The 27,867-nt window shown below is 34.0% G+C and overlaps 2 protein-coding genes across 9 annotated transcripts in view; one reads left to right on the top strand and one right to left on the bottom strand.

Moving 5' to 3' along the window:
* Window positions 1-1,469: 1,469 nt before the first annotated feature.
* Window positions 1,470-25,703, bottom strand: LOC125663473 (nucleolar complex protein 4 homolog B-like). The gene is made up of 13 exons (XM_048895763.2): window positions 25,545-25,703; window positions 22,075-22,189; window positions 20,823-20,926; window positions 18,950-19,054; window positions 15,331-15,586; window positions 14,080-14,165; window positions 9,331-9,442; window positions 7,173-7,233; window positions 5,665-5,775; window positions 5,298-5,458; window positions 3,710-3,792; window positions 2,115-2,228; window positions 1,470-1,861 (listed from the first exon to the last, which is right to left on the bottom strand). The coding sequence occupies exons 1-13, from the start codon at window positions 25,656-25,658 to the stop codon at window positions 1,745-1,747; spliced, it is 1,539 nt and encodes a 512-aa protein (XP_048751720.2). The 5' UTR covers window positions 25,659-25,703; the 3' UTR covers window positions 1,470-1,744.
* A 60-nt stretch (window positions 25,704-25,763) lies between these two features.
* LOC125663169 (helicase domino-like) overlaps window positions 25,764-27,867 on the top strand; it is a 43,925-nt gene continuing 41,821 nt past the window's right edge. For 3 of the 8 annotated variants that reach the window (XM_056152952.1, XM_056152953.1, XM_048895474.2), the window contains exon 1: window positions 25,772-25,998. The gene's annotated coding sequence lies outside the window, so the exon portion shown is untranslated. Of the gene's footprint in view, window positions 25,999-27,867 lie in introns of all 8 variants that reach the window. The other 5 variants (XM_056152951.1, XM_048895481.2, XM_048895510.2 and 2 more) reach the window with 3 other exon arrangements.

The raw sequence follows: 27,867 nt of genomic DNA, 5'->3' as shown, positions 1-27,867 counted from the left end.
AACTTCAAGGTCATTGGAATGTATATAATGCACAAATGCCAAGTATAGTGTACATATACACATACAGCATTTCCATGTAGATGAACTTCATATCAATCATAATGTAATCAAATAAAGATAGTTACATGGTTATCCTTTGACATGCTCTTTAATATTTATGTTCAAATGCTCATATTTTACCTGGGTTTTTTTTTCAGTCATAAACCAATGCTGTTTCCATGTATTTCATTACTCGATAAAACTACCGACCTTTCAACCCGACATGAAAACCAGAATCTTAAAAAACATGAATATAAGGAATAAACATCTGAGGTGTTTATATTCTGGGAGATATATTATACACCTATTTACTGGCTATGAGGAAAATAGCAAGTTTATTGTCTCCCAAGACAGCAACTATTTCCCCAAGGTGCAGTCGAGGGAAATAGTTGCTGTTGAGGGGGACAATAAACTTGCTATTGTCCGAATAGTCAGTAAACAGGTGTTCTATTATACCATAGTAGACTTTACTTTTGTCAGACATACCAAAGTGAAGTAAACTAAGCCTAGATGGAATCGACCGAGGTGATCCGAGTGGTAAACTAATTAGAGTTATCAGACTTTGACGTCACAGAGAAGAAAACGCAGGAAAATATAGCATCCAGTAAATAGTTTTGAGACTATTTCCCTACGGCAGATAGTTCAGAAACTATTTCACGGCTAGCATTATCCAGAAGAAATAGTAAAATTATTCACCTAACATTCATATAGCAAAAACATTCTGAGGTATAATAAAAACACTCATTTCTGACTATCCTGTGCTTCCATTGTTTTAAACATATATATATATATATATCCCATCACAAAGTGCATAGATACGATTTTTGATCGAATGAAATTGTCAGCTATTTGTTATAAAGATCTTTTATAAATAAAATGGATTAAAAATACTTTAACACATGATAACCTTGTACATAAAATCCAGTTTGTAAACACGGTGTTAATCAATATCTAGTGAGACGAATGTGCTCGCATTTCATAGGACTGTATAAGTAAATGCTTGTAAACCTTGTACTTATGTGAGAACAACTAGGTTTCTAAAAAGTATGTTAATAGCATACAGCATTTCGACAGATTATTACTAAATCAATTCAGGGGGCAAGCACAAAGAAGCAAGAACAGAAAATTTTCGTTGTAAACGCACTTTTCTCTGAAGCCGTCAACTTTGGTGCCATGTTTATAGCCAAGTCACATAACATATAAACATAAACAGGCCTTGTGCCTTGTTTTGAAAATGAAAAGTTTAGATGTCTCAAATATAACATTGCATCAGTTTTTGAAATTTACGTTTGCTGCTACATGTATGTTTCACACGTGTATATGTATATCAAATACAACCAAATTATCAATTAAAATATCCAAGTAGTTTTTTTCACCAAAATTGTGTCCCTGTACCTTAAACATCAACTCCTAAAAAGAAAACAAAACTCCTTATGTCAGCCCTTTAGTCATAAAATATTGAACAGAAGTATTGCACAAATCTATACACAACAGTTTTTTTTAACAGTTGTAGCATTTTTACTCTGCAGCCAAATGCTTGTATGCATGGTTTTTCTCCCCAAATCTGTTAATTTATTATGTAAGTGGTTACATTTTAAAAAAATTATCATCATTCAAAATAAAATTTCCACGTTCTAATTAATTTCTTTTTGTTGAAAACATAACAAGTATATCAACATTACAATATTTTTTAAATTCAAAAAAATCACTCCAATGTCCAGCACAGGTTCAGTTTGTCACTTGGAAGTCCCATAATTCCCTTTGGCAGGTTAAAGTTCATTGGAGAATGCTTTACTTTCTTTCTTGTGTCTTTTGCGTAAAGCTGAAACAAAGAAATAGAAACTAAAACACATTCACAAAGCAGTAATAATTCGGCTTGCAAAATTTGAAACCTTTAAATAAAAAATTCTTTAATGTTTGACAACAATTATAATAATTCGGGATATGAATATAGAAAAAAATTCTTTAATGTTTGACAACAATTATAATAATTCGGGAAATATAATTGAGGAAGAGAGAGAGAGAAAGATGTTGCACATGTCTATGACAAAATCTATACATGACAAAATCCTTACATCATTGTACGAAGTTTCCAGAAGGTCCCCCAATGGAATTTCTTCCTTTGACAAGGGCTGGTCTATTCTCTGGGCTTTTTTAGCTACATCGGGATGAAAGTGGCTCTGCAGTGTCTGTAAAGTAATTGTAATCAATAAGTATGTGATGTTGGAACTTTTAGTAGAATTAATTTCAATTTAAGGTGCATCTGAATTTCAGGTAAGGTGGCAAACTATGGTAATTTCTACAAATAAAAGTTATTCAAAGACACCAGGCCTGGGTGCCATAAACTTTGATGAGCTCACTTTTGATCTCAGTCTCATTTTTTCCATTATTTTTTTTACTTTCATGAAAGTGAGACTAACATGTAGATCAAAAGTGAGCATGTTAATTTTTATAGGTAGTGTTCCCTTGACAAACTTCATGGATCTTCTGAATGAGACATTAAAAACAGACGTCCCAGGTCAAAGCAGGTGTTGGCATGTTAAATAACCCTAATATTTACGACCCTGGGTGTCATACATAGGTCTGAATTTGTGGTACTTCACACACAGCTGACCTGAATTTCTCAAAAGAAACTTAACTCGAAACTTGGACTGAGATTTTGCTCAAATAAAAGAAAACTTAAACTAAAGTTTGAGATTTTTTCAAGAAATCCAAACCTGGAGCTAAAGCTTGCTGGGTGAAGTGAAATTTGTGATAAAGAGCAGATACTGGGACAGATGTCTCACTGCAATGCTAGCTGCATCTCTGAATAAAATTTATCAAGGAAGTCCATAAAAGTGGAATGCATCCATATAAGTGAAAGATGTATGGACTTGAAGAATTAGTAACAAGAATAATCCATGGGATTCCATGCAAGTTTAAACCTTATAGAAAAGGTTACCAGGGCATCAGATCTGCTGTAAACACTACAAGTTGGCCATTCAATAGCATTCATCCAGAGAATTGGTCAGATGCAGCATTCAATCATGAATTATTGAGAGCATCCATAAACACCTTATCCATGCAAATTTGACTCATGTAGGATTAAAAGTTTCTTAGAAATGGACCATTAGAAAACTTGTCTGCTGTCCTTGGATGCTGATTATGCTTGGGGTATCACAATATCTTTTCTGGAACATTTTTCCCAGCAAGCTGAATATTTCATTTTATAAATCATCTGCTTCAAGAAAAGATTATCTGATCTCTTTTATGTGTACAATTTCATTGTCATCATCTCTTATTTTTTTCCTAATTCAATTTACTGTCATAAATCTTTAATTTCTCCCTACCTTCAGTTTACTGTCATAAATCTTTAATTTCTCCCTACTTTCAGTTTACTGTCAAAAATCTTTCTCCCTACCTTCAGTTTGTTGTCATAAATCTTTAATTTCTCCCTACCTTCAGTTTACTACCATAAATCTTTAATATTTCTCCCTACCTTCTGTTTACTGCCATAAATCTTTAATTTATCCCTACCTTTAGTTTACTGTCATAAATCTATAATTTCTCCCTACCTTCAGTTTACTGACATAAATCTTTAATATTTTTCCCTACCTTCAGTTTACTTTCAAAAATCTTTAATTTCTCCCTACCTTCAGTTTACTTTCAAAAATCTTTAATTCATTCTTACCTTCAGTTCCCAAAGTGAACTTTCTATTGCTCTGCTCTTGACAGGATCTGGTTCTTCCTGGCTGTAAGGGTCCTCCAACAATTCTGAAATTCACAATTAAAAATTAAATGTACTTCTAAATATCCCTTTTATTTAAGTGGAGAAACAAACATGTTATGTCCTCAAACATGCCCACTTTCTATTGAAGTAAAACTGTCCTTGGCAGACTGACCAAAAATTAGAACTGTCAAAATGGGACTGGCTCCTATTTATTATTTGTATGAATCTATGAAAATTAACACACTACAAAGTGACAAATGTCAGAAAAAATGGAACTGATGGTCATTTCACACCTCATGTCTTAAGTTTTGTGCTAAGTGTGACAGACTAGAATTTAATGCCCCCATTACAATGTCCATGCAGAATCATTTCCTTTCAAAGAGCCCAATTTTCATGGAGTGCCAAGATTTTACAGTTTTGTTGGGATGATATAGTGTGGATATTTCTGAACAATAAAACATCAAGTGGACTGTGCGCTTCATTGTGGTTTGATACTCATATTAAAAAAAAAAAAATCTGGAAGAAAAATGTCCATGGATGAACAAACAAATGGACATGGTGATTTCAGTATCGCTCCCCTATTCATTTTCTTGGGGTGTATATAATGTAATGAATTAACATATGGTGTTTTGCACCTACTGAGAATGAACCTCAAGACCTCTGGCATGACAGTCTAGTGCTCTACCAATCTAACTAAAGGGTTAACCCACTAACAGGACAGTCCAGTGCTGTAACGATCAAGCAAAAGAGTTAACCCACCAGCCAGAGCTAGCTGGGAGGCCACATGACTGACTGATGGAACAGGCAGATTGGCCAAATATATATACCTTTGGTCTTCAGGGCATAACAACTTAAACAAAAGTAGAAGAACAGCTTCCATGTAACAGCATATGGACTTTCCAGATCTATCAGTGGGTTAATTGCAGAGAATGAGTGCAGATTGAACAATGACTTACGTGCCAGTACGATAAGTCTCTGTTAATCAGTTGGGAAATGAGTTACCAGTACGATGGTCTTTGTTGATGGGTTACAAAATGACTTACCAGTGGGAAAGTCCTGGTGAACACATTAAGAAATGACTTACAACTGAAAGGGTGCTTGTGAATGAGTTGAGAAATAACTTACCAGTGAGAGCATTCTAGTGAATGAGTTAGGGAAATGGCTTAACCAGTGGGAGTGTCCTAGTGAACAATGGAAATGACTTACTAATTAATGGGAGAGTCCTCTTGAATGAGGAAAGTGACTTACCAGTGTCTCAGTGAATGAACTGAAAAATGACTTACCAGTGGGAGTGTCTCAGTGAATGAACTGAAAAATGACTTACCAGTGGGAGTTTCTCAATGAATGAACTGAAAAATGACTTACCAGTGGGAGTGTCTCGGTGAATGAGGAAAGTGACTTACCAGTGTCTCAGTGAATGAACTGGGAAATGACTTACCAGTGGAAGTGTCTCAGTGAATGAGGAAAGTGACTTACCAGTGTCTCAGTGAATGAGGAAAGTGACTTACCAGTGGGAGTATCTCAGTGAATGAACTGAGAAATGACTTACCAGTGGGAGTGTCCTTGTTGATGAGTACTTTACAGTTGGGGTGTCTGTTGATCAGATTATATATGAATGGTATAGTTATCACCAGAGCATTTGCTGGGGCTGTCAAAGAGATCCTAGCAAGTCTCTTCGCAAAAGCTGCCACCATTGCAGCTGGTAAGTGGCTGAAATTGAGTTGAAATTGCTCTATTCCATGATAAATTCTGCTTCTTTCATAAGATTTTTCAATTATCTTCCTACTTCAGAATGTATTGTATACAGGTAATTTACATAACCAAACTAACAACTTGTGTTATTCTGTTATCTTATGTAGTTCTGCAAGAAACACACAAAATTTCAATTTTTAAAATGTTGAAATGTTTTAACTTACGTTGATGATAAAAATAGGTCACAGAGATGGAAGAAGCGGGCTCTGTACTTCACATGTAGGACACTGGGTTCAAACAATGCATACAGCTTCTCATAAAAATCTGGGTAGTCTCTGTTGATAAAAAGCAAGGGACCCATGGGCCACAATGCTCACCTGAGTCACATTTCTCATATACAAGGGAAAGACTTGTAGTCAGTGAATAAACAATCAACTAGGACCTGCCATTGAACAATTATATTACACCATCTTAGTTTGGTAGACTTTTATTAATACCTGTGTTAGAAAGCTTTTAAAAAATTCCTACAAGTTATGTAAAGATCTTTACAATGAGCCTACTCAGGTCAAGGGGATCACAATGCAAACATGGTAAATGCTGAGATATGATTTTACCAAATTGTAGACTTTGCCCATGAGAACGTTTTGAGAGAATTTCTAAGTAAACTTTAATTGTCCCCTTACAGTGGCCCGTTATAGGGAGGAAGTGGCTTAAACAGAATTGAATCTACACATGATGATGCATGCATATCATTTCTTCTGCAGCAAAAAAATTCAATGATCTTTTCCTAAATATTCCAACATAAAAAAAATTGGAATTGCTATTGGGGTCCCATTCTGATACCAAGAGCTACAGTTTCAACAAATCTGTATAAGGATGCTTGCATATGATTATCACAATCACTCCTTTGTGGATCTTGAGAAGAAAATTTTTAAAAAATTTTCCTTCGTATTCCTATGCAAAATTTTAAATCCTACTGTGGCACTGCCCTTGCCAATGGTTGATGGTCTGAATCTGAAGCAATCACACAAGTTTTATCTTTGTCGTTCTTGAGATACGAAACACCCTGCCCGATTTTCACTATTTGAAATTGACCTTCAATTGGGAGAGGTCATCACCCTCAGTTTAATAAACTCAAGTTTCCCTTCATCTAAAGATGATTTGTGCCAATCAGTGGATGACAAATTCCAGTGCCAGATACCTGATACAAGTGCTTTCATTTCACAAGTACTTGCCCATGGGTAAGTCACTTTAAAATTTTTAATAATGTTTGTATCAAAATGGCCCAATCATCACATAAATCAAAAGAATTCAGCCAATCACAACACACTTAACTTTGTAAGATTTGGATCTGAGGCTTTCTGCTCATGTTGGTATGACCAATCATTGTAATAGACAACATAATTTTTTGTCAGGTAAAAAGTATCACCTGCATTTCTTGTTGACAGTTTTCATTTGGCCAGTGAAGTTACAGGTTAGTGTTCAAAAATATCAATCTTGCAGTCTCTGTGCCAAGTTAGGTTGAATTGACCTTTTGATTCTTGAGCAGATGTTGAACATGTGAAAAATTTACAAATGAGAGACACAGTCACAGGTGACAGACAAATTTCACTTATAGTAATGCTCACTTATGCTTTCAACTGAAGTGAGATAAAAAAAAATGAAAACGATAAATGGTAGGTTTAAGCCTTATATACACGTAAATTTCAATTGATACACAGAGAATACTCACAGGTTGTGTTTATGTACTAGAACAAAGAGACTATTCAGGGCTAACAAGCTTATGGCGCCCCCTGTGAAAAGAAAATTAATGGAGATATTTTCTTAGCAGTGCATTCATCCCTGTAAAAAATATTGCATACTGGAAAATATTTGCCCTGTGTCATTTTCACCCCAACACATTAAAAAGATATTAAATTTTCATTCTCATTATCATTAATTAAATACTTCATGATAACGTGTAAATTTAAAATAGCCCAGTTTTAATTCCACCATTCTATTAGAAAAGGACAAAGATAAAATGAGGGTGAAAATTACCCAGGATACAGCATTTAAAATGTCTGATAAATAAAAGGTAAGACAATAAGAAAACAGATCAAAGTTTTAAAGTTTAGCAACAAAAACACTTCAGCTCAGTGGGATGAATTATCAAAATGAAATAGTGTACACAGTAAGAGTGTTCCACTTATCCAGCTAAACTGGTAAAGCTGGCATTGTCTTCACCGCTGATAATGAAACGAACATTATCAATGACCATTTCACATGCCCGTCAAGGTCATGTAAAGGCTTTTCAATACAAATTAAAATCTTAGCAAATACAGATCCCATACTTTTTACTTTACACTGATTAATAATTTACACACAACTCTTACTATGCAAGACAAAGTTAACACAGATACCTAAAATGAATTTAATGTCAAGTGATGATGTCTCATGGAGCATGGATATCATTTAATGTCAAGTGATGATGTCTCATGGAGCATGGATATCATTTAATGTCAAGTGATGATGTCTCATGGAGCATGGATATCATTTAATGTCAAGTGATGATGTCTCATGGAGCATGGATATCAATACAACACTGCTCTCGTGTAACAGCATGCACTTTTTAAAATTTTTCCTGCAATTTCTACAAGGTGAAATATTGTTTGAATATTGTTTTACGTCCCTCTCGAGAATTTTTCACTCAAATGGAGATGTCACCACTGCCGGTGAAGCGCTTATGGCCATTGAGCAGGGAGGGATCTTTATCGTGCCACACCCGCTGCGACACAGGACCTCGGTTTTTGCGGTCTCATCCGAAGGACCGCCCCATTTAGTTGCCTCTTACAACAAGCAAGGGGGTACTGAGGACATATTCTAACCCGGATCCCCAAGGGAAACAAGGTGAAACAAAATAAATATGAACAAGGTTAAATAAAATAAATATGAATTTCATTGCTGCACAAATGCATGACATTGTTCGGTCCTTATTTTCAGTCAATGATATTGGTCTGTGCATTTTGTCCAGTATTACATTTGAAATCTACAAATCATTACTTATGCAATGAACAGATGACATCGGTGCAACAATAACGACATTGAATAGAAAATTTTCCTTGTTCTCATACCTAAATTGTTTCAAGTGATTTAGTGTATACCCTTGTGATGGAACTGTTTTGTGATATTGTTTTCATTACTAGTTAGTAATGCATGATGTCATGTCTCATACAACTGTCACATGCTCAAATCACGTACAATAATGTTTTTTTTGATGATGTACATTTTGATTATCTCACTTGTATGGAAATGCCAATCTACAGATTTAACTCGCGTGTATTTGGTAAAGTAAGTATGCATTGCGGGGTTAACATCGTCAGGAAAACAACATGAATGGAAAGCATCCCTATAAACAGTGTCTCATTATTTATGTCTAAAATCCTGCAGTATGATGATCATGTTATAGCCATTATGATGTCATGAAAAAGTACAAGTTACTTGTGTATCACATGTATTCTTGTGTCATTTTACCTCCTATCGAGATTTTTTCACTCATGGTAAAACATCACCAACTTCAGGTGATGTATCACTTTAGACCAATGCTTAGTGCTTGTAGCAGTGAGGGCTCTTTAATGTGCCAAAGTCTACCACAACACAGGACCCTGATTTTAAGGTCATGTTTGAAAGACTAATCATTTTCACTTCTAAATGTTAAGAGTTTGGCAAAGGAGCAATCACTCCCTATATTTACGTCATAGGTTTGACGCAGCCATAGCACAAGTGGGACTCAAACTCACAACCTCCTGGTTATGAAGAAAACACTCGACCACTGAACTACTGTAACAGGTTGACACATGTATTCCGCAGTGAGAATTGACAACACTGAAGTTTTGAACCATGCTTCCACTTACCGACATCATAAGACGCTGTGAGGAAGTCGCTCAGATATAGCGGATTAGTCAGGTGTGGCATCACGTTGTCGTGGAGATTGATCAACACCCTCTTGTACACTGAGTTAGGAAGCTACAATGAAATGTATCATTATATGTACAAGTTAACAAACAAAGAAAGGTATAATTATATGTACAAGTTAACAAACAAAGGTCCTGGAATGTATTGTAACAGGAAGGGAGAAAATGCAACGGACCAGACCGGGATTCGAACCCGGGCCCCCTGAATCTCTAGTCAGGTGCTCTACCAACTGAGCTATCTGGCCACCGGCGATCGAACACGGCTGACCGCTACATTCCTCCCTCCTTAAATGTCTTCACACCTGAAGACATCAACCCAGGATCTTTATCCCCTGGCAGGCATTTTCACCTGTCAGTTCCAGGGGCTGGTCTACGGCACCAAATGTAACAGGAAGGGAGAAAATGCAACGAACCAGACTGGGATTCAAACCCGGGCCCCCTGAATCTCTAGTCAGGTGCTCTACCAACTGAGCTATCTGGCCACCAGCGATTGAACACAGCTGACCACTACATTATCATTATACATAAAGGTTAACAAACAAAGGAATGTATCATTATACGTACAAGTTAACAAACTATACGTACAGGTTAACAAACAAAGGAATGTATCATTATACCTACAAGTTAACAAACAAAGGAATGTATCATTATACGTACAAGTTAACAAACAAAGGAATGTATCATTATATGTACAAGTTAACAAACTATACGTACAGGTTAACAAACAAAGGAATGTATCATTATACGTACAAGTTAACAAACTATACGTACAGGTTAACAAACAAAGGAATGTATCATTATACGTACAAGTTAACAAACAAAGGAATGTATCATTATACGAACAGGTTAACAGGAGCCTGCATTATTGGTACAATTAATATAGCATACGAAAACATAACATGGCATGAATAAAGCTCACTTCACTTGCATTGATAGTAATGGTGTTGAAATGTAGTTTTCATTGAAATTAAAATAAATCTAAAGCTTACCCCCACCTGTATTGATTGTATTGCCATATTAAAATAAATCTTGGACCACAACCTCACAATGTCCATTTTTCAAACCATCATGAATATAATGAGAAATCACATGATCTGCTTGCTTACATATTAATGGTTATAGTGAAGACCAGCATGGTCATGTTTACACAGAGTTCATCAGAACTGTTCGTAGTCAGTGTTTTCACACTGATCAATTTTTTTTTATTTGTGTGTATGAAGTGTTGTTTATGTTGTTAAGGATGTTCATTATAAAGTGCACTGCATCAGCACTTGATCTGCCCATCTGGAAGTGTTTCCTTCAAGCAATAAATGACATCTAGGTACCAGCCTTGACACTAGTTTTATCTCATTGTACCCCAATTAAACTACAGGGCATAGATTCCTACACTACGACTTTTATTACTTGTGAAAACGACAACATAGAATCAGGATATTCAGTAGATTCCTTATTTTACACAGTACTTCATGTGTTTAATGTCGCAAAATGCCACGAAGATGTCAAATTACAAAACCATGAATCTGTGAGTGAACTGTTGAGGAAGTTTTACATGTATTTCATTAATATAAAAATCAAAGTGAGTATTAAAGTTTATTTTGCGAGTGGTGATCCTTGCTAAATTGCGCAATAATAATTCAGGAATTTACAGTATTGTATGACTGTTAGCCAGAGCAGATAAGGAGTTATTCATCTTAAAGTAATTAATTCTACCAAACTACTAACTGCAGATTGATAGAGCTATGACATGTAAATTGTTCAATGTGTCACAATATGCTTTTCAAAGGAAGTATTCTCGCTAACATGTCACTTGCTCTGATTGAATGTTAACATAATTATACTTTTTTTTATTGTCAGTATTTTACGTACTTGTCACTTGCTCTGATTGAATGTTAACATAATTATACTTTTTTTTATTGTCAGTATTTTACGTACTTGTCACTTGCTCTGATTGAATGTTAACATAATTATACTTTGTTTTATTGTCAGTATTTTACGTACTTGTCACTTGCTCTGATTGAATGTTAACATAATTATACTTTTTTTTATTGTCAGTATTTTACGTACTTGTCACTTGCTCTGATTGAATGTTAACATAATTATACTTTTTTTTATTGTCAGTATTTTACGTACTTGTCACTTGCTCTGATTGAATGTTAACATAATTATACTTTTTTTTATTGTCAGTATTTTACGTACTTGCTCTGATTGAATGTTAACATAATTATACTTTTTTTATTGTCAGTATTTTACGTACTTGTCACTTGCTCTGATTGAATGTTAACATAATTATACTTTTTTTTATTGTCAGTATTTTACGTACTTGTCACTTGCTCTGATTGAATGTTAACATAATTATACTTTTTTTATTGTCAGTATTTTACGTACTTGTCACTTGCTCTGATTGAATGTTAACATAATTATACTTTTTTTATTGTCAGTATTTTACGTACTTGTCACTTGCTCTGATTGAATGTTAACATAATTATACTTTTTTTTATTGTCAGTATTTTACGTACTTGTCACTTGCTCTGATTGAATGTTAACATAATTATACTTTTTTTTATTGTCAGTATTTTACGTACTTGTCACTTGCTCTGATTGAATGTTAACATAATTATACTTTTTTTTATTGTCAGTATTTTACGTACTTGTCACTTGCTCTGATTGAATGTTAACATAATTATACTTTTTTTTATTGTCAGTATTTTACGTACTTGTCACTTGCTCTGATTGAATGTTAACATAATTATACTTTTTTTTATTGTCAGTATTTTACGTACTTGTCCATTGCTCTGATTGAATGTTAACATAATTATACTTTTTTTTATTGTCAGTATTTTACGTACTTGTCACTTGCTCTGATTGAATGTTAACATAATTATACTTTTTTTTATTGTCAGTATTTTACGTACTTGTCACTTGCTCTGACTGAATGTTAACATAATTATACTTTTTTTTATTGTCAGTATTTTACGTACTTGCTCTGATTGAATGTTAACATAATTATACTTTTTTTTATTGTCAGTATTTTACGTACTTGTCACTTGCTCTGACTGAATGTTAACATAATTATACTTTTTTTTATTGTCAGTATTTTACGTACTTGTCACTTGCTCTGATTGAATGTTAACATAATTATACTTTTTTTTATTGTCAGTATTTTACGTACTTGTCACTTGCTCTGATTGAATGTTAACATAATTATACTTTTTTTATTGTCAGTATTTTACGTACTTGTCACTTGCTCTGATTGAATGTTAACATAATTATACTTTTTTTATTGTCAGTATTTTACGTACTTGTCCATTGCTCTGATTGAATGTTAACATAATTATACTTTTTTTTATTGTCAGTATTTTACGTACTTGTCACTTGCTCTGATTGAATGTTAACATAATTATACTTTTTTTTATTGTCAGTATTTTACGTACTTGCTCTGATTGAATGTTAACATAATTATACTTTGTTTTATTGTCAGTATTTTACGTACTTGTCACTTGCTCTGATTGAATGTTAACATAATTATACTTTTTTTTATTGTCAGTATTTTACGTACTTGTCACTTGCTCTGATTGAATGTTAACATAATTATACTTTGTTTTATTGTCAGTATTTTACGTACTTGCTCTGATTGAATGTTAACATAATTATACTTTTTTTTTATTGTCAGTATTTTACGTACTTGTCACTTGCTCTGATTGAATGTTAACATAATTATACTTTTTTTATTGTCAGTATTTTACGTACTTGTCACTTGCTCTGATTGAATGTTAACATAATTATACTTTTTTTTATTGTCAGTATTTTACGTACTTGTCACTTGCTCTGATTGAATGTTAACATAATTATACTTTTTTTTATTGTCAGTATTTTACGTACTTGACTGACACATGTGACCTAGACAGGATTCTAGACATTCTATTTTTAGAACGTTTGTCCGAGTTCAGTAGAAAGATGAGGTAATTCCTGTTTACTGGTGCTGTACACTCTCTAAACATTTGTTTATACAGTGGAACCTCGTTTTTATGTTCCCCGTTTATTATGTTAGACTGCATATTATGTTGGAAATTCAAAGAACAAAACCATTTCTTAACAAACCTATATAAAATTATTATGTTGTCCTAAGATACCATTACTCGGTATTATGTAAAAATCCTGACAAAAACTTAATAAACCCCTAATTATTCAATAGTGATTCTCAAGATAATCAGCCATTCACACCTACACTGCCCCAGGCTGTCAGCATGTAAATTTCTTGGTCTGTTATGGAATTATGATGCTTGACTGATCATGCATTGACATATCTTGCAACATCAATACCAGTGAATACCCAGTATCAAAGCCAGCGATAAACAATAAAATAATGCTTATCTAGAAACTGTACTCTATAAAATTTACTTCATTTTTCCTATTTTGATTATTGAAGAAATTACAATTTCTCAACATCATGCGTAATTACAATCATGTGATTACCTTCGCTAAGTCTAAGATTTTACTCAAATTTTGACTGCTCAAATAAAAGAAAACTCAAACTCCAGTTTGAGATTTTTTCAAGAAATCCAACCTGGACTTCAATATTTACCAAATTTGTTGTACATGTATGCATTCAAAGCTAAAACAGTATTTATCATCAATGCATGGGAAAATGTTTATAGTTACATGGTATATATGAAACAAATAAAAACTTACCTTTAACTGTAAAAAATCAATCCATAAATTTGTAAATACTTTCTTCTGTTCATCTAAGCTTTTGACTTTAAGTGCATTTTCACTTTCTGTTTAGAGAAAACAAAGACCGGCATAACAAGCATTCTATAGGTATTGCATAAGTCATAGCAATACATTTCACCTACATGTACCAACCCCAAGCCCACAGATCATGACAAAAATCAAGCTTGTCGAATTAATTTGTATCTACTCATCAGATAACCCCCACATATCAAATTTCATTTTCTAAGTTAAAGCAAAGTGAAGAAAAGTCCAGGGGTCTGTGTTTGCCCTAAACTTAATTTTGTATTCTTTATCAGGAATTATGAGATTTATCACTGCAATATTGTTAACTAAATGGAAATTGAACAGTCAAACGTATTGTGATGTCATTCCTAAGACTTCATATAGTGGGACTAAACAGCAATTTTGCTTATACAATATAAAGAATGTTGATAAAATCGAATGAACCAATCAAATTGCGTGTTTCAAGTCAAATTAAATCATTCAAATTCATAAATTTGGTATCCAATTCTAACACGAATATATCACACAAGCAGCTTAAGCAGATTACATTGTGAAAAGCGACAGCAAGTGTCTGAGGCTATGAAGTTCTTAATTAGATCATTATCCATGCCAAATTCTTGCTCTCATGTTCACTGGTAGTTTTCACAAGGACAATAACATACACTTATCTTGTTCTGAGACACGACAGATTATTAAAAGGAAATTAATATTACATAATGATCTGGATTTGTTTCATTTCCACCCATAATATAGGATTTAATGTGCAAAATACTGATTTGTATAAAAAGATAAATTGTGATTACATCTACTGGTAAAGTTCAGCTGGTTTGACGAGTGGAACTATTTACAATTGATTGCCATTTCTCATTTTTGTCAACGTTTTTAATTTCCATCTTGTCAAGATTTTTACATGTACAATATTTTGTTTTACCATGTGATTTCCAACCTCAGATGAATTCACTATAATCCATTATGTAGACTCTGAATGTTCTAGAAGTCAGTGTTTACATATACAGTTTATGTGTTAAACCAAGGAGATAAAGAGAACCCCAAAACATATACATCAAACAGATCAAATAATAAATGAACATTTCTAAAATTTAGGAATTGAAAAAAGGAGTCAGAAAGGATTAAAATATCAAATTAAGTATGTTAAGTGCATTCATCCTTTATCATTTCAAATCAAAATCAACAAAGTAATATTACCTGGGTACTTTGTCAAAAAATGATGCAGTTCCTCAGAATTCTCACTTCCAACAGATGTGAAACTTATCTGTTCAAGCAGCATCAGAATGTTATTTAGATAGACATCAGTCAAAGGCCCCTGTGCCTTGGATGCTATTTGTTTGTGAAGAATTCTCATGAGATGGTATCGAACATCATCATATGCCAAGTACTCTTGAAATCGACCAATCAGAGCACTCAGATCAATTGATTCGGAGGTCAATGAATGAACAACTCTCTGAAAGTATTCGGAACTTGAATTTCAAACTTTAATCATCAAACTTCTAAAATATCAAGCCCTTGGGCCACATTGCTCACCTGAGTCACCTTGGCCCATATCTAAAGATTTTTCATACATATTCACATGTAAAACTTTGATCCCTATTGTGGCCACAACCTAGCCCCAGGGGCCATGATTTTTACAAACTTGATTCTGCACTATGTCAGAAAGCTTTCATTTAAATTTGTATTTTCCTAGCCCAGTGGTTCTTTGAAGATTTTTAAAGATTTTCCCTATATATTTCTATGTAAAACTTTGATCCCCTGAAGTGGCCCAATCCTACCCCCGGGGGTCATGATTTGAATAATCTTGAATCTGCACTATGTCAGGAAGCTTTCATGTAAATTTCTACTATCCTGGCCCAGTGGTTCTTGATTTTTAGAGATCCCCTTTTGTGGCCCCAACCTACCCCCAGGGGCCATGATTTGAATAATCTTGAATCTGCACTATGTCAGGAAGCTTTCAAGTAAATTTCAGCTCTTCTGGCTCATTGGTTCTTTAAAAGAAGATTTTTAAAGATTTTCCCTATATATTTGTCTGTAAAACTTTGATCCCCTATTGTGGTTCTTGAGAAGAAGGTTTTTAAAGATTTTCTCTATTCATTCCCATGTAAAACTTTCATCCCCTATTGTGAAGCCAAACTACTCCCGGGGGCCATCATTTGAGCAAACTTGAATCTGCACTATGTCAGGAAGCTCTCATGTAAATATTAGCTCTTCTGGCCCAGTGGTTCTTGAGAAAAAGATTTTTAAAGATTTTCCCTAATATATTTCTATGTAAATTTTGATCCCTTATTGTGGCTCCAACCTACCCCTGGGACCATGATTTGAACAAACTTGAATCTGTACTATGTCAGGAAGCTTTCATGTAAATTTCATCTACTCTGACCCAGTGGTTTTTCAGAAGATTTTTAAATGACCCTACCCTAATTTTGCATTTTTGTGATTATCTCCCCTTTGAAGGGTGCATGACCCTTCATTTGATCAAACTTCACCCAAGGATGCTTTGTGCCAAGTTTGGTTGAAATTGACCAAGTGGTTCTGGAGAAAAAGATGAAAATGTGTAAAGCTTACGTCGACAACAGACAAATTTTTTTTTAATCAGAAAAGCTCACTTGAGCCTTTGGCTCAGGTGAGCTAAAAACTTGTTAAAATGACAAATTTTTAATGTCAACAGTTTAGTAAAACTGCTAATTTATAAATATGTATAAATTAATTGTGGATATTGATAAGGAAATTATTGTATAATATACATACAGTAGAGGGAATACCAGCATAGGAGTTATTGCCCTTGAAAACATTTTTTATTATAAATAATTATCTATGGAAAATATAAACTTTTTCACAATCAATAGTTTACCAAATTTTTAATTTTATTCTGTGAATAAAATTCCTCTGAAAGATATATTATTTTTATCATGCACAAAGTTTAATGTAATAAAGATTTTTGCAAAAACCTATGACATCACATGAGGATTGATATACCTTAAAGGTTGTTTTGTCACCCTACTTCCAGGAGCCATAATTTGAACAAACATGAATTTACATTATGTCAGGAAGTTTTCATGTAAATTTCAACTTTTCTGGCCCTGTGTTTCTTGAAAAGATTTTTAAATAACCCCACCATTTTTTGTCTTTTCTTGATTATCTCCCTTTTGAAGGGAGTTGTGACTCTTCTTTAAACAAAATTGAATCCCTTTTACTCATGAATGATTTATACCAAATTTGATTGTAATTGGCCAAGTGGTTCTACAAACAGACAGAAAAATGAAAGGTGCACAGAAAAGCTCACTTGATCTTTCAGCTCTGGTAAACAAAATAAGAAACCAACAGACCTTATTAGTCACCTGAGTATTAGTTAAAAGTGTCACTAACCAAAAGGGTTGCAAAATCTATAATAATTTTCCTGTTCTGCTTATCTAGGCTTAGTTGCAGATCTGTAGCTCTGGGGAAATATTGGGACAGATCAGAGAGCTACAGATCCACCCCTTTATAAAAACCTTTGATTTACTGTGCAGAAAAAAAAATATGTAAAAATACCAATAGGTCACCTGGGTATCTCAGTTCACACCATTATAAGTCCTAATATCAATCAAAATATAATATGCCTTAGTGTAGACAGATCTGTTAACATTGATAAGGGTTACATGACACACTCACCCCCCCCCCCTCCCCCAAAACCCAATAACATATCTGGATAATGTGTCACTGGTAAAACTCAGTCTGTGACCATTAAACCAGAATTAATAACCTCATATCTGAAGGCAGACAATAGTTATACCCTATATCCTTCCTAATACAATTCCAGTCTATTCATGAAGAATGATATCTACTCTAAACTAGGCAAGAGAGAAATGATATCTACCCTAAACAACACTATAGGGAAATGATATCTACCCTAAACAAGACTAGAGGGAAATGACATCTACCCTAAACAAGGCTAGAGGGAAATGATACATACCCTAAACAAGGCTAGAGGGAAATGATATCTACCCTAAACAAGGCTAGAGGGAAATGATATCTACCCTAAACAAGGCTAGAAGGAAATGATATCTACCCTAAACAAGACTAGAGGGAAATGATATCTACCCTAAACAACACTATAGGGAAATGATATCTACCCTAAACAAGACTAGAGGGAAATGACATCTACCCTAAACAAGGCTAGAGGGAAATGATACATACCCTAAACAAGGCTAGAGGGAAATGATATCTACCCTAAACAAGGCTAGAGGGAAATGATATCTACCCTAAACAAGGCTAGAAGGAAATGATATCTACCCTAAACAAGACTAGAGGGAAATGATATCTACCCTAAACAGGACTAGAGGGAAATGATATCTACCCTAAACAAGACTAAAGGGAGATATTTACCCTAAACAAGACTAGAAGGAAATGATATCTACCCTAAACAAGGCTAGAGGGAAATGATATCTACCCTAAACAAGACTAGAGGGAAATGATATCTTCCCTAAACAAGACTAGAAGGAAATGATATCTACCCTAAACAAGGCTAGAGGGAAATGATATCTACCCTAAACAAGACTAGAGGGAAATGATATCTACCCTAAACAAGACTAGAGGGAAATGATACATACCCTAAACAAGACTAGAAGGAAATGATATCTACCCTAAACAAGGCTTGAGGGAAATGATATCTACCCTAAACAACACTAGAAGGAAATGATATCTACCCTAAACAAGACTAGAGGGAAATGATATCTTCCCTAAACAAGACTAAAAGGAGATGATATTTACCCTAAACAAGACTAGAGGGAAATGATATCTACCCTAAACAAGGCTAGAAGGAAATGATATCTACCCTAAACAAGGCTAGAGGGAAATGAGTCCTGCTTGGTGTGTGTTTAGCCACTGGAAGCTGGCCCTCCTCCAACACAAACTTCATCAGTGTGCACAAAGACAGCTCCTAAAATATCATGGCAGAGATCTTATTACAAAAAGTGCAACAAAATATCATAAAAATCATGGCAGAGGTCTTATTAGATAAAGTGCAGCAAAATATCATCAATTCACTTTTTTTGTCTTCAATGAGTAAGTATCATATACTATGAGTAAATAAACTTTTTAATTAGTTTGTTCTTAAAATTCATATGTGCAATAACTAAGCATATATACTAAAAGTGTTTACTAGGTATCAAGACTGAAGGTACTTTTTTCCATAATATTTGTTTATGCAATACATATTGTACTAAGTTAGGATTTCAATACAGTAAAATATCTCTATCTAGAAGTCCGAGGGACCTCGAAAAAACTTCGAGATATCCGGGGCTTTCGAGATATCCAAAATCGATCTTGGATATTTTTTTTGAAGGAGGATATTTGATGCATGGTATGGGATTTACATTATAAACAACAACCCCCTTGCCGTTTCTTATAGTTTAATACAAGTTGATAAATTAATATTGTGGAATTTCAAAGACAAACATTTCGTTTTATATATATATATATAAACATCCAATTGAATTCACAATGTGTTTCAAAATTAAGATGATCGTGCCTGTACGTATGCTTACTTAAAGTTTACTGATGTCCATGCTCGACTTAAAAAAACAATGTTTAAATGTGTATTAAATAAATTCTCGTGTTTTCTCGGTACTGGTTTTAATGATGAAGCGTGTGTTATTAAATGCATTAACGTTATTAAGAGCATTACCTTCAAGCGTACTTCGACAATTTTGTGCGTTTATCTAACCCATATGTTAATGATAGAGCGTGTGTCATTCAAAACACCATCCCTGGAATCGGAAGTGCTAGTTCATAATTGGCGGTGAACTTTAGCCGTAATGTTGGAGGGCTTCATTAATCACCCAAGCTGTTGAACCATTTATTGCGACCTGGGTCTCGGAAAAGGCGAGCGTGGATTAGAGGTCATTAATTATAATTGATGTAGCCGCGGGTGTGAATGTGTGACTTAACGACGCCAGGTATGGTAAGCAGAGCGGAAAATCAACTGCACTTCGAGATAAACCTGGTGAATTTAGGGTATGGGACCTTGAAAATACTTCGACATAAGCGGGGTATTCGAGATTACCGTGTTCGAAATATCAGAAGTTTTTTTTAATCATTTATATAGGGAAAACGGCCGGGACCGGCGGTCGACTTCGACTCAAGCGGGATATTCGAGATAAACCATATTCGAGATACAGATATTTTACTGTATATCATAGTTAGCACAGTATATTATATGCTGGTTGTAAGAAGATAGAAAAGAGAGAAAAAATTCATTTAAACCAAAATACAAGATGTGTTTGTGAACACTGATGCCCCAGTGCATCAGTAAATAATGGAAAGAACATGTCAAAAGTAATACATGTGTGAAATATGAAAGCCCTAACACCAACCATTCAAAAGTTATAGCCTAAATTAATGTTTTCAAAAGTGGGTCAAATTCCAAGGTGAATGAAGCCAAAAAAGAATATATGTGTTTCCTATTTCACTTCCCAACAAAAATTCATATGGTAGGTAGGTTAAATATTTTTATTTCATGCCAAAGAAAAATAATAGTTTCTCAGGCCAAAATTTTCAAATTTTGATGAGACAGGCAGGTATCTTTTGTTTTTCTTTTTGGCCTTATGCCTATGGTTAAAGTTTTTGCGGACAAACCAAAAACTACATGCCCCGAATCTCCGATTGCAGGGGCATAAAAATCCTATAACTACAGAAAGTGCATTTACCCTGATATTTGGATTTTCATGGTGAAGTAGCTGAATCAGCCTGGTAACAACATCTTTATATCGCTCCTTTAGCCAACCTTTGTATTTTTCTTCTTTTGTAAGATCTGCAAACAAACAAACAAAAACAATAATCTGTGCACCTTAATAACATCCTTACCATGCCCCAATACCTTACAAGTAACACCCCCCTTCAATAACTTATCCAATAGAAGCCTTAAATTAGACTTTAAAATCAGGACATTAAATGATTTAAGTGAACTTATAGTAAATTTTAAAGAGAAATTTCAAAGTTACATAATGTAGTTTGCCTATGCTGGAAGAAAAGATTACAGTTTCCATAGCAAAATGCTGTCAAAATCGTTCAGCAAGAAGTATATTAATTAACAAACAAACTATATGTTGTAGCTAGCACTTGGTACAAGTATCAGAACAATATCTTTCTAAATAATATTTTTTCGTAATCTGAATCATTAAGGTGTCTTACACTTACAGCTGAAAATCTTGTTAAACCAGAGATTCTCTTTTAAGGTAGCTCCACTCTCATGTGATATGATATAAGTTTTTGTAAATATCTTTATTGACTTACATTTTGTGCATAATAGAAATATATTTTTGGAGGAATTCCATTCACTGAATTAAAAAATTGTTAAACTATTGATACTGAAAAAGTTCATATCTTCCATATAACTAACAAAAAAAAATGTTGTGAAGGGCATTTTCTCTACTGTATGCCCATTATACATTGATTTCCTGATATCCACAATTATTAATCAATCTATACAAACTTATAAATCAGCAGGTTTTTTTTTAACTTTTGAAACTGTTAACATTAAAAAATTGTCATTTTAACAAGTTTTTTTTTTATCATTTTGTCAATTTGGCATCATTGCATGCTTGTGGTCTTTAAGAAAAATTTTATATTCCCATATAACACTTTTATTGTGGTGCTGTCCTGGACCTGTGGCCCAGGGTGTGAACAAAGCCTTCACAGGCTCAAATCCTTAGCAGTAGGGTTGTTTTTTTTTTTGGACGATGCCTTCTACGACATAGGACCTCCATCTTTTAGATCAATCTGAAAGACCCTGAATATCACTTCTAATGTCAGGTGCTTGATAACGAGACAGTCTCTACCCATGTTCAATGTCAAAAGTTTTGAAGGTTTCATAATCAAGAATTGTACCCAGAACCTCCAAGTTCTTAAACAAATGCCCTGACCACTACCCTGAATGTTCCTTTGATCTAGTATACTTACCTGTGTCTTTGAGATCACTTGGAATATCCAGGAATAATTCTCCAGAAGAAAGGTATTTTGTAAACAATTTGTGGAAGGATCGAATGCATGCTAATAAAACTGTTTTACTGTTTGTCTACAAAAGAATATGAATCCATTGTAATCACTAGGAAGAATTGTTTCAGCACACTAAAACTGATGTCTCCCCTTCCATTTTCCATAGTTCTTTTAAAAACATTTTTAGGGATCATCTTTAAAGTGGAAAATTAAGACTTACGGTACATAACAATCGCCTATATGTATATGAGCATCAAACAAGAAACAGTGTTGTAAACATATAATAGTAAATCAAACTTGTTATTACATACCAAATATCAAAGGCCTATGTAAAAAGCCAGAAAAGTTATGGTCTGGACAACAAAAAATTCATTTTGAACTTTACATTAAAGGTCAAGGACAAAGGTCATCAAAAATGACACACGACACTCTGTCTTATCATGGTATACCAACATACCAAACATCAAAGGCTTAGCCCAAAAAATTCTATTATTTGACCTTTACATAAGGTCAAGGCACATGACACACTTTCTTATCATGGCATACCCACATACTGAACATCAAAGGCCTATGTCAAAAGACAAAAACGTTACGGTCTGGACAGCTAAAATGCCCCAAAAATTCTATTATTTGACCTTTACATAAAAGGTCAAAAGTCACCAAAAGGGCACATGACACACTATCTTATCATGGTATACCCACATAATAAATATCAAAGGCCTGTGTGAAAAGACAAAAAAGTTATGGCCCGAACAAACTTTACATGAGAAACAGAAAAAGAAGAAGCGGAAGAAAAAAAAGAATTCACACTAAAACGATATGTCCCCCTTCTGGGAATGTCCGTAAAGTTTTATTCAGCAAAAAAACACACAAAGAGACCTGTGAGTCCCCTCAAAAGATCACAGATTGGATCATGATCAATTACAACAAAAACGAAAATTCCTACAGGGTTGGAACAATGGCAGATCCATTCAGTAAACTTTGGCAGATTCTGGTACCGCATTTAGAAAGTAGCACTTGATCAAAATATGAGTTTTTTAAAACTGAATTCATAGAGTTTTTCTTAGAAAACTACCCTCTATTTTGAGAAAAAAAACCCATAATCTCAAAGAGAAATAGTTACAAACATTGAGAGTGTCTTTAAAAAATTATGTTAAAATGGTCTGTCAGTAGTTCCAGTTGATCCGTGAAGTTAAACATATTGTTATAGGAAAACATCATAGTATGATATAATATCAAGTTTTTGTTAGTTATTTTCTGTCATACTCTAGTTTTGTGAATAAATCTTAATGTATCCTTACAACAACAGTGGGAAGGGGCTGAAATATGTTGCAATTAATTCAATAATCATATGCGGATGCTGTTTTCATTGTGTTACAACTAGAATTATGTACAATATTATAAATATTGTTCTAATTTTCTCTTCTGAAACACGACATTGCGACAAGGGGATTGTTATATGAATTTCATTTTTTTTAAAAATTAGATAGGTGTGCAAGAGGGGGGGGGGGGGGGGGGGGACGCATGTATGTACAATAGTGCTGAATTTATTAATTTATTATCATTATATTGAAATGCATTTTACGTTCAAAGGCAGTGCTGTTCACACAGTTTTACAAACTTAAAAGGTTTGAAACAAGACTTGGGCATTTATATCACACAATTGGTAACTTGGAAAGATTGAGAGTAGAAATAGGGAAAGTAGAGGCATTCGAGAGCATACAATTCAGAACATTTCGTGCATCAAAGATTAAGCAAGTCAAAGTGAAGGCAACAGCAATAAAATGAATATAGTATAAAAATATTTCAATCACATTCATGTATAATGTTTTAAGGATTTAATATGAAACCATGTGATAAAATTAAAATGGACTGTTTCTGCTATCTAATTTCATTCATGTACTGAGTATTTGGCAAATAGAAATTGTGTGAATTGAACACGATCAATGCAGGAACATTACAAGATATGTACATACATGTTGCTGCGCTCGCTCACACGATAGCACCGTAAACTTATTAGACAAACCCCATATCCGGATCTAACTCTTTTAACCATGTTTATTGTCTTAAGCTTCAAAAGCAAGGTAAAAAGAATTTGTTGATGGTTGTATATTTTTCTAGATACTTTTGATCATATACAGTTTAAAAGCATTTACTCATAAATAGCAATTCATCATACATGGCAAGTCCAGAATGTGACCGGAAAGAGTTTTGCTATTTGTGTTATATTACAAAACACCTCTTTGTAACTTAGAATTTCAAGAAGCGAACTTGAGACTGGTAACATGTGAAAATGGATTAACAGCGAGTAAGTTTCGCTTTCTTTATGACAGATACATACATTGTGGAAATAACCAGTCTATTATGCAAATCCTGGCATATTTAAGTTGAAATGTCGGTCGAAGCATAAACTGTCACTGGTTCTGGCATCCTGGAACCCCCTTCCCTTACCCAGAGAGAACTTTTCATTATATTTAATTTCAATTTATTGATTCACCAAGCATGTTGGCATACAATCATGTTGCACAATATGAGATATATAATGACAATATACTAAATACTAACATAACTGTAGTACAATAGAATTGACAAATCTGCACTTGGACTGACAATATCTTTAACTTTCTCAGTCCAAATCCTTGACACTCGTCAGAATATTTCAGACTGCACAAATGATATATTATATCATTGACTGCCCTATTTCGGTGACTGAACAGAATCGGTGACCTTTTGTTTATGTGTGTGTGTTGTCATTTCCGGGTGTAGATTGCATCATCAATTTCGCCGTAGTGTTTGCAAACGTATTATAAAGTATGTCTTAAATTTCCCCCCCCAAAAATGAACTACTAGAAGGAGAGTATGCAAAAAATCAACATGAGCACCCCAAAAATAAGCCCATCTACTGATTACTTTTTCAAGCAAACCTTCAAATTAATATAAAGTATACCAAAAGTCTAGAATTCTACACTATGTTATTTTATTCATTGACATTTAGTTGCACATTCCTCATGTATATATACGTTTTAACAGTTACAAACTTTTGGCAAACCTATATTAACAATGGTCACCAAAATAGGTGACATCACCGTTTTTGGAGCACAAAGTGACATGTTTTTTGTTACGAAAATATATTCAATTAACGTACTAATGGAGTTGGAATTTTTGGATGAAAGTAAAGGAATTTAAAATTTACTTTAAAGGTAGGTGTACTGTTTATTTAGTTAATCCAAGTGATTAATCAGAAAATCACGGTTTATCACTAAGGTCACCGAAACTGGTCAGTCGACGATATAGTATCATTCATAGCTGCATAGTATCACAGGAGTCGGCCGACTCCTGTGATAGTACCTAGTCAGTCTGAATGGGGAAAAAATCCACAACTCTCCTACTGTCAAATATCAATTTGCTGAAATATCATACACGAAATACATAACCTCAGAATGCCCAATGATATCCAAAAGGCAATTGGCATGTTTTCTACTTTCAAAACATTGGTGTGTTTTGGTTTTTATCTCTGAAATAACACATGTTTCATCGTTGTCCTCCATATTGTGAAAATTAAACCAATGAAAATATCTTATTCTCTTCCTCGGAACTCATCTGATATGGCGTAGGTATTCAATATGAAAAAAGTTAAAGAACTCCGAAGAGATCATTTTCTGCTCATGCGTAGTATCTGATTTCCGGTAGTGGCGCAAAGTGGATGCGTTATGTAGCCAAAGAAAGAGAATTCCGCAAATAATTTTCATCAAAAGCCTACGTCAACAAAACGAACTATGGTACTCAGTGCAATAAAATGTGTCGTTGAGTAACTGATTAGGTTGGATTGAGGGTTTCTGACCGAAGATGGATGGGTTTTCAACGAGTAATCTGTAACTCATTTTAGTGGTAAGATACGATATTTACGCATTCAAAATGGCGCACATTGATTCATGGGAAGGCTCCGGAGTACCCGGCGCAATGTATACTCTATTTAGCTTTATTGCATTGCAAAAATAGGAAGCTTTAGTGTCATTCTACACATGGGATTGCTTTTGTCATTGCATATTTGTAAATATTTCAAAGTGAAACTAACATCTTAAGATCGTTTAAAATTTTCAGACTGTAGAATGACCCACGGACTTGCAGTGGCTACCACCATAACTGACCATATATTTTTTTTCTTCAGTCGACCATTTGGACTGATGGTTCAGCGAAATGTATCTGTGTAAACAAGTCCGCCTTTGAATAGAAAGGTTTACATATTAGAATGCAATTTTAATTTTTTATAGATCGTCAGAAAACATTGCAACTTGAGTTTGAATAGCTTCAGTCAAGTTTGTATAGTCGGGCGTAAATACATTTGCAGCATTTTGTAAATTTTTCAAGTCAAAGTGCAGAAAAATCTTGCTAATTTGTGCTTGGTCTACTTTGAAGTAGATTTCATGAAAGGGTCACTACATTCAATAGGTTGATACAAGCAGTGATTTTTTTTTTTTTTTTCAAACTACCACCCCTCCTTTTGAATTGGAAAAAATTAACGACATTTTCCTCAAAATCACTCAGTAAATTAAAATGGTAAAGATGCATAAAATAAGCAAATAATATTGTTTTTGTTTGAGGTTTATTTCAGATCTGATTTAAAATCATAAAATAAATATGTATTGGAAGTCACACCTTGTATAAATATTATTTACTTTTCCTAAGAAGTACTTTAATATTGTCTAATATCATAAAGTAAATAATAAATTATTAATTCACCAGCAATTGTACCCATAATCTTGTATATCAATAATCAAGTTTCCAGAATGTCTCTACTGTTTGTATTTTTCGGATTTTAGTAAAACCCTATACTGTTGGCCGCTTCCTGTTATTAGCCTGACCCTAAATATAATGGCGGTAAAACACGAAAGTGTCAACAATATGGCTTAATGTGTATCTGGAAACTATACTTCGCTGCAGATCTGCTTATATGGATGCCTCCATTGTTTTACATATTCTTTACAAAAGCTTTTTTCATGTGAAGTGGTTTGGAGAATAAAGCTGAAGAAAAAAACGTATTTACAGTAAATTATTTACGCTTTGTCAGCAATATACGGTAACCTTTTTTTTTTTTAAATGGCCTAATTTCCCTAGATTAAAAATTGGGAAAAACATCTATATATAATTGGGGGGGGGGGAAATAGCTAATTTTTGTGAGGGGAAACAGCCGAATATCGGTGGCATTTTGGCCCCCAAAAAAATCACTGACAAGGGTTCTGAATGAAACTGTTTAATTGCACGTGTGCCAGTGACATCAGTTACCACTAAATGGCATGACTATTTTAACCCCAATAACAAAGTGAAAGTTATGATATATGAACAAACCAGAAATATAGATCTGGCAAGTTTTCATATCTTGTGGAACCTACCAGGTACATTTGTTGAGCTTTTGCTTAGGTAAAAATTTTAAAATACAAAAATAAGGAAAGATTTGTAGACATTCTTAAATTATTCCATCCTTGCCACTGAGTTTAATGATGACAAAATATATATATTCAGTTAGGCCCCAGAAAATGTTGTATTTCCGGTAACCCAACCGACGGTGACCTTAATTTTACGCGCCGACCCTACTACTTTTTATTCCAAATCCAGATTGCCAACTGTAAGTGGTTTAACTAGTAGTCTTTGCAAAGCGCAGTAAAAAAAAAAATGCTTGTAACAACACGATAAAAATATGTCTTCAAAAGATAAAACGTGCAGCTGTGTGGCAATATGCCAGATACGGCAAACCCAAAT

This window comes from Ostrea edulis, chromosome 1, assembly GCF_947568905.1.
Source record: "Ostrea edulis chromosome 1, xbOstEdul1.1, whole genome shotgun sequence".
Classification (NCBI taxonomy): domain Eukaryota; kingdom Metazoa; phylum Mollusca; class Bivalvia; order Ostreida; family Ostreidae; genus Ostrea; species Ostrea edulis.
The sequence above is the reverse complement of the archived record's forward strand: the minus strand, read 5'-3'. Positions and strand labels throughout refer to the sequence as shown.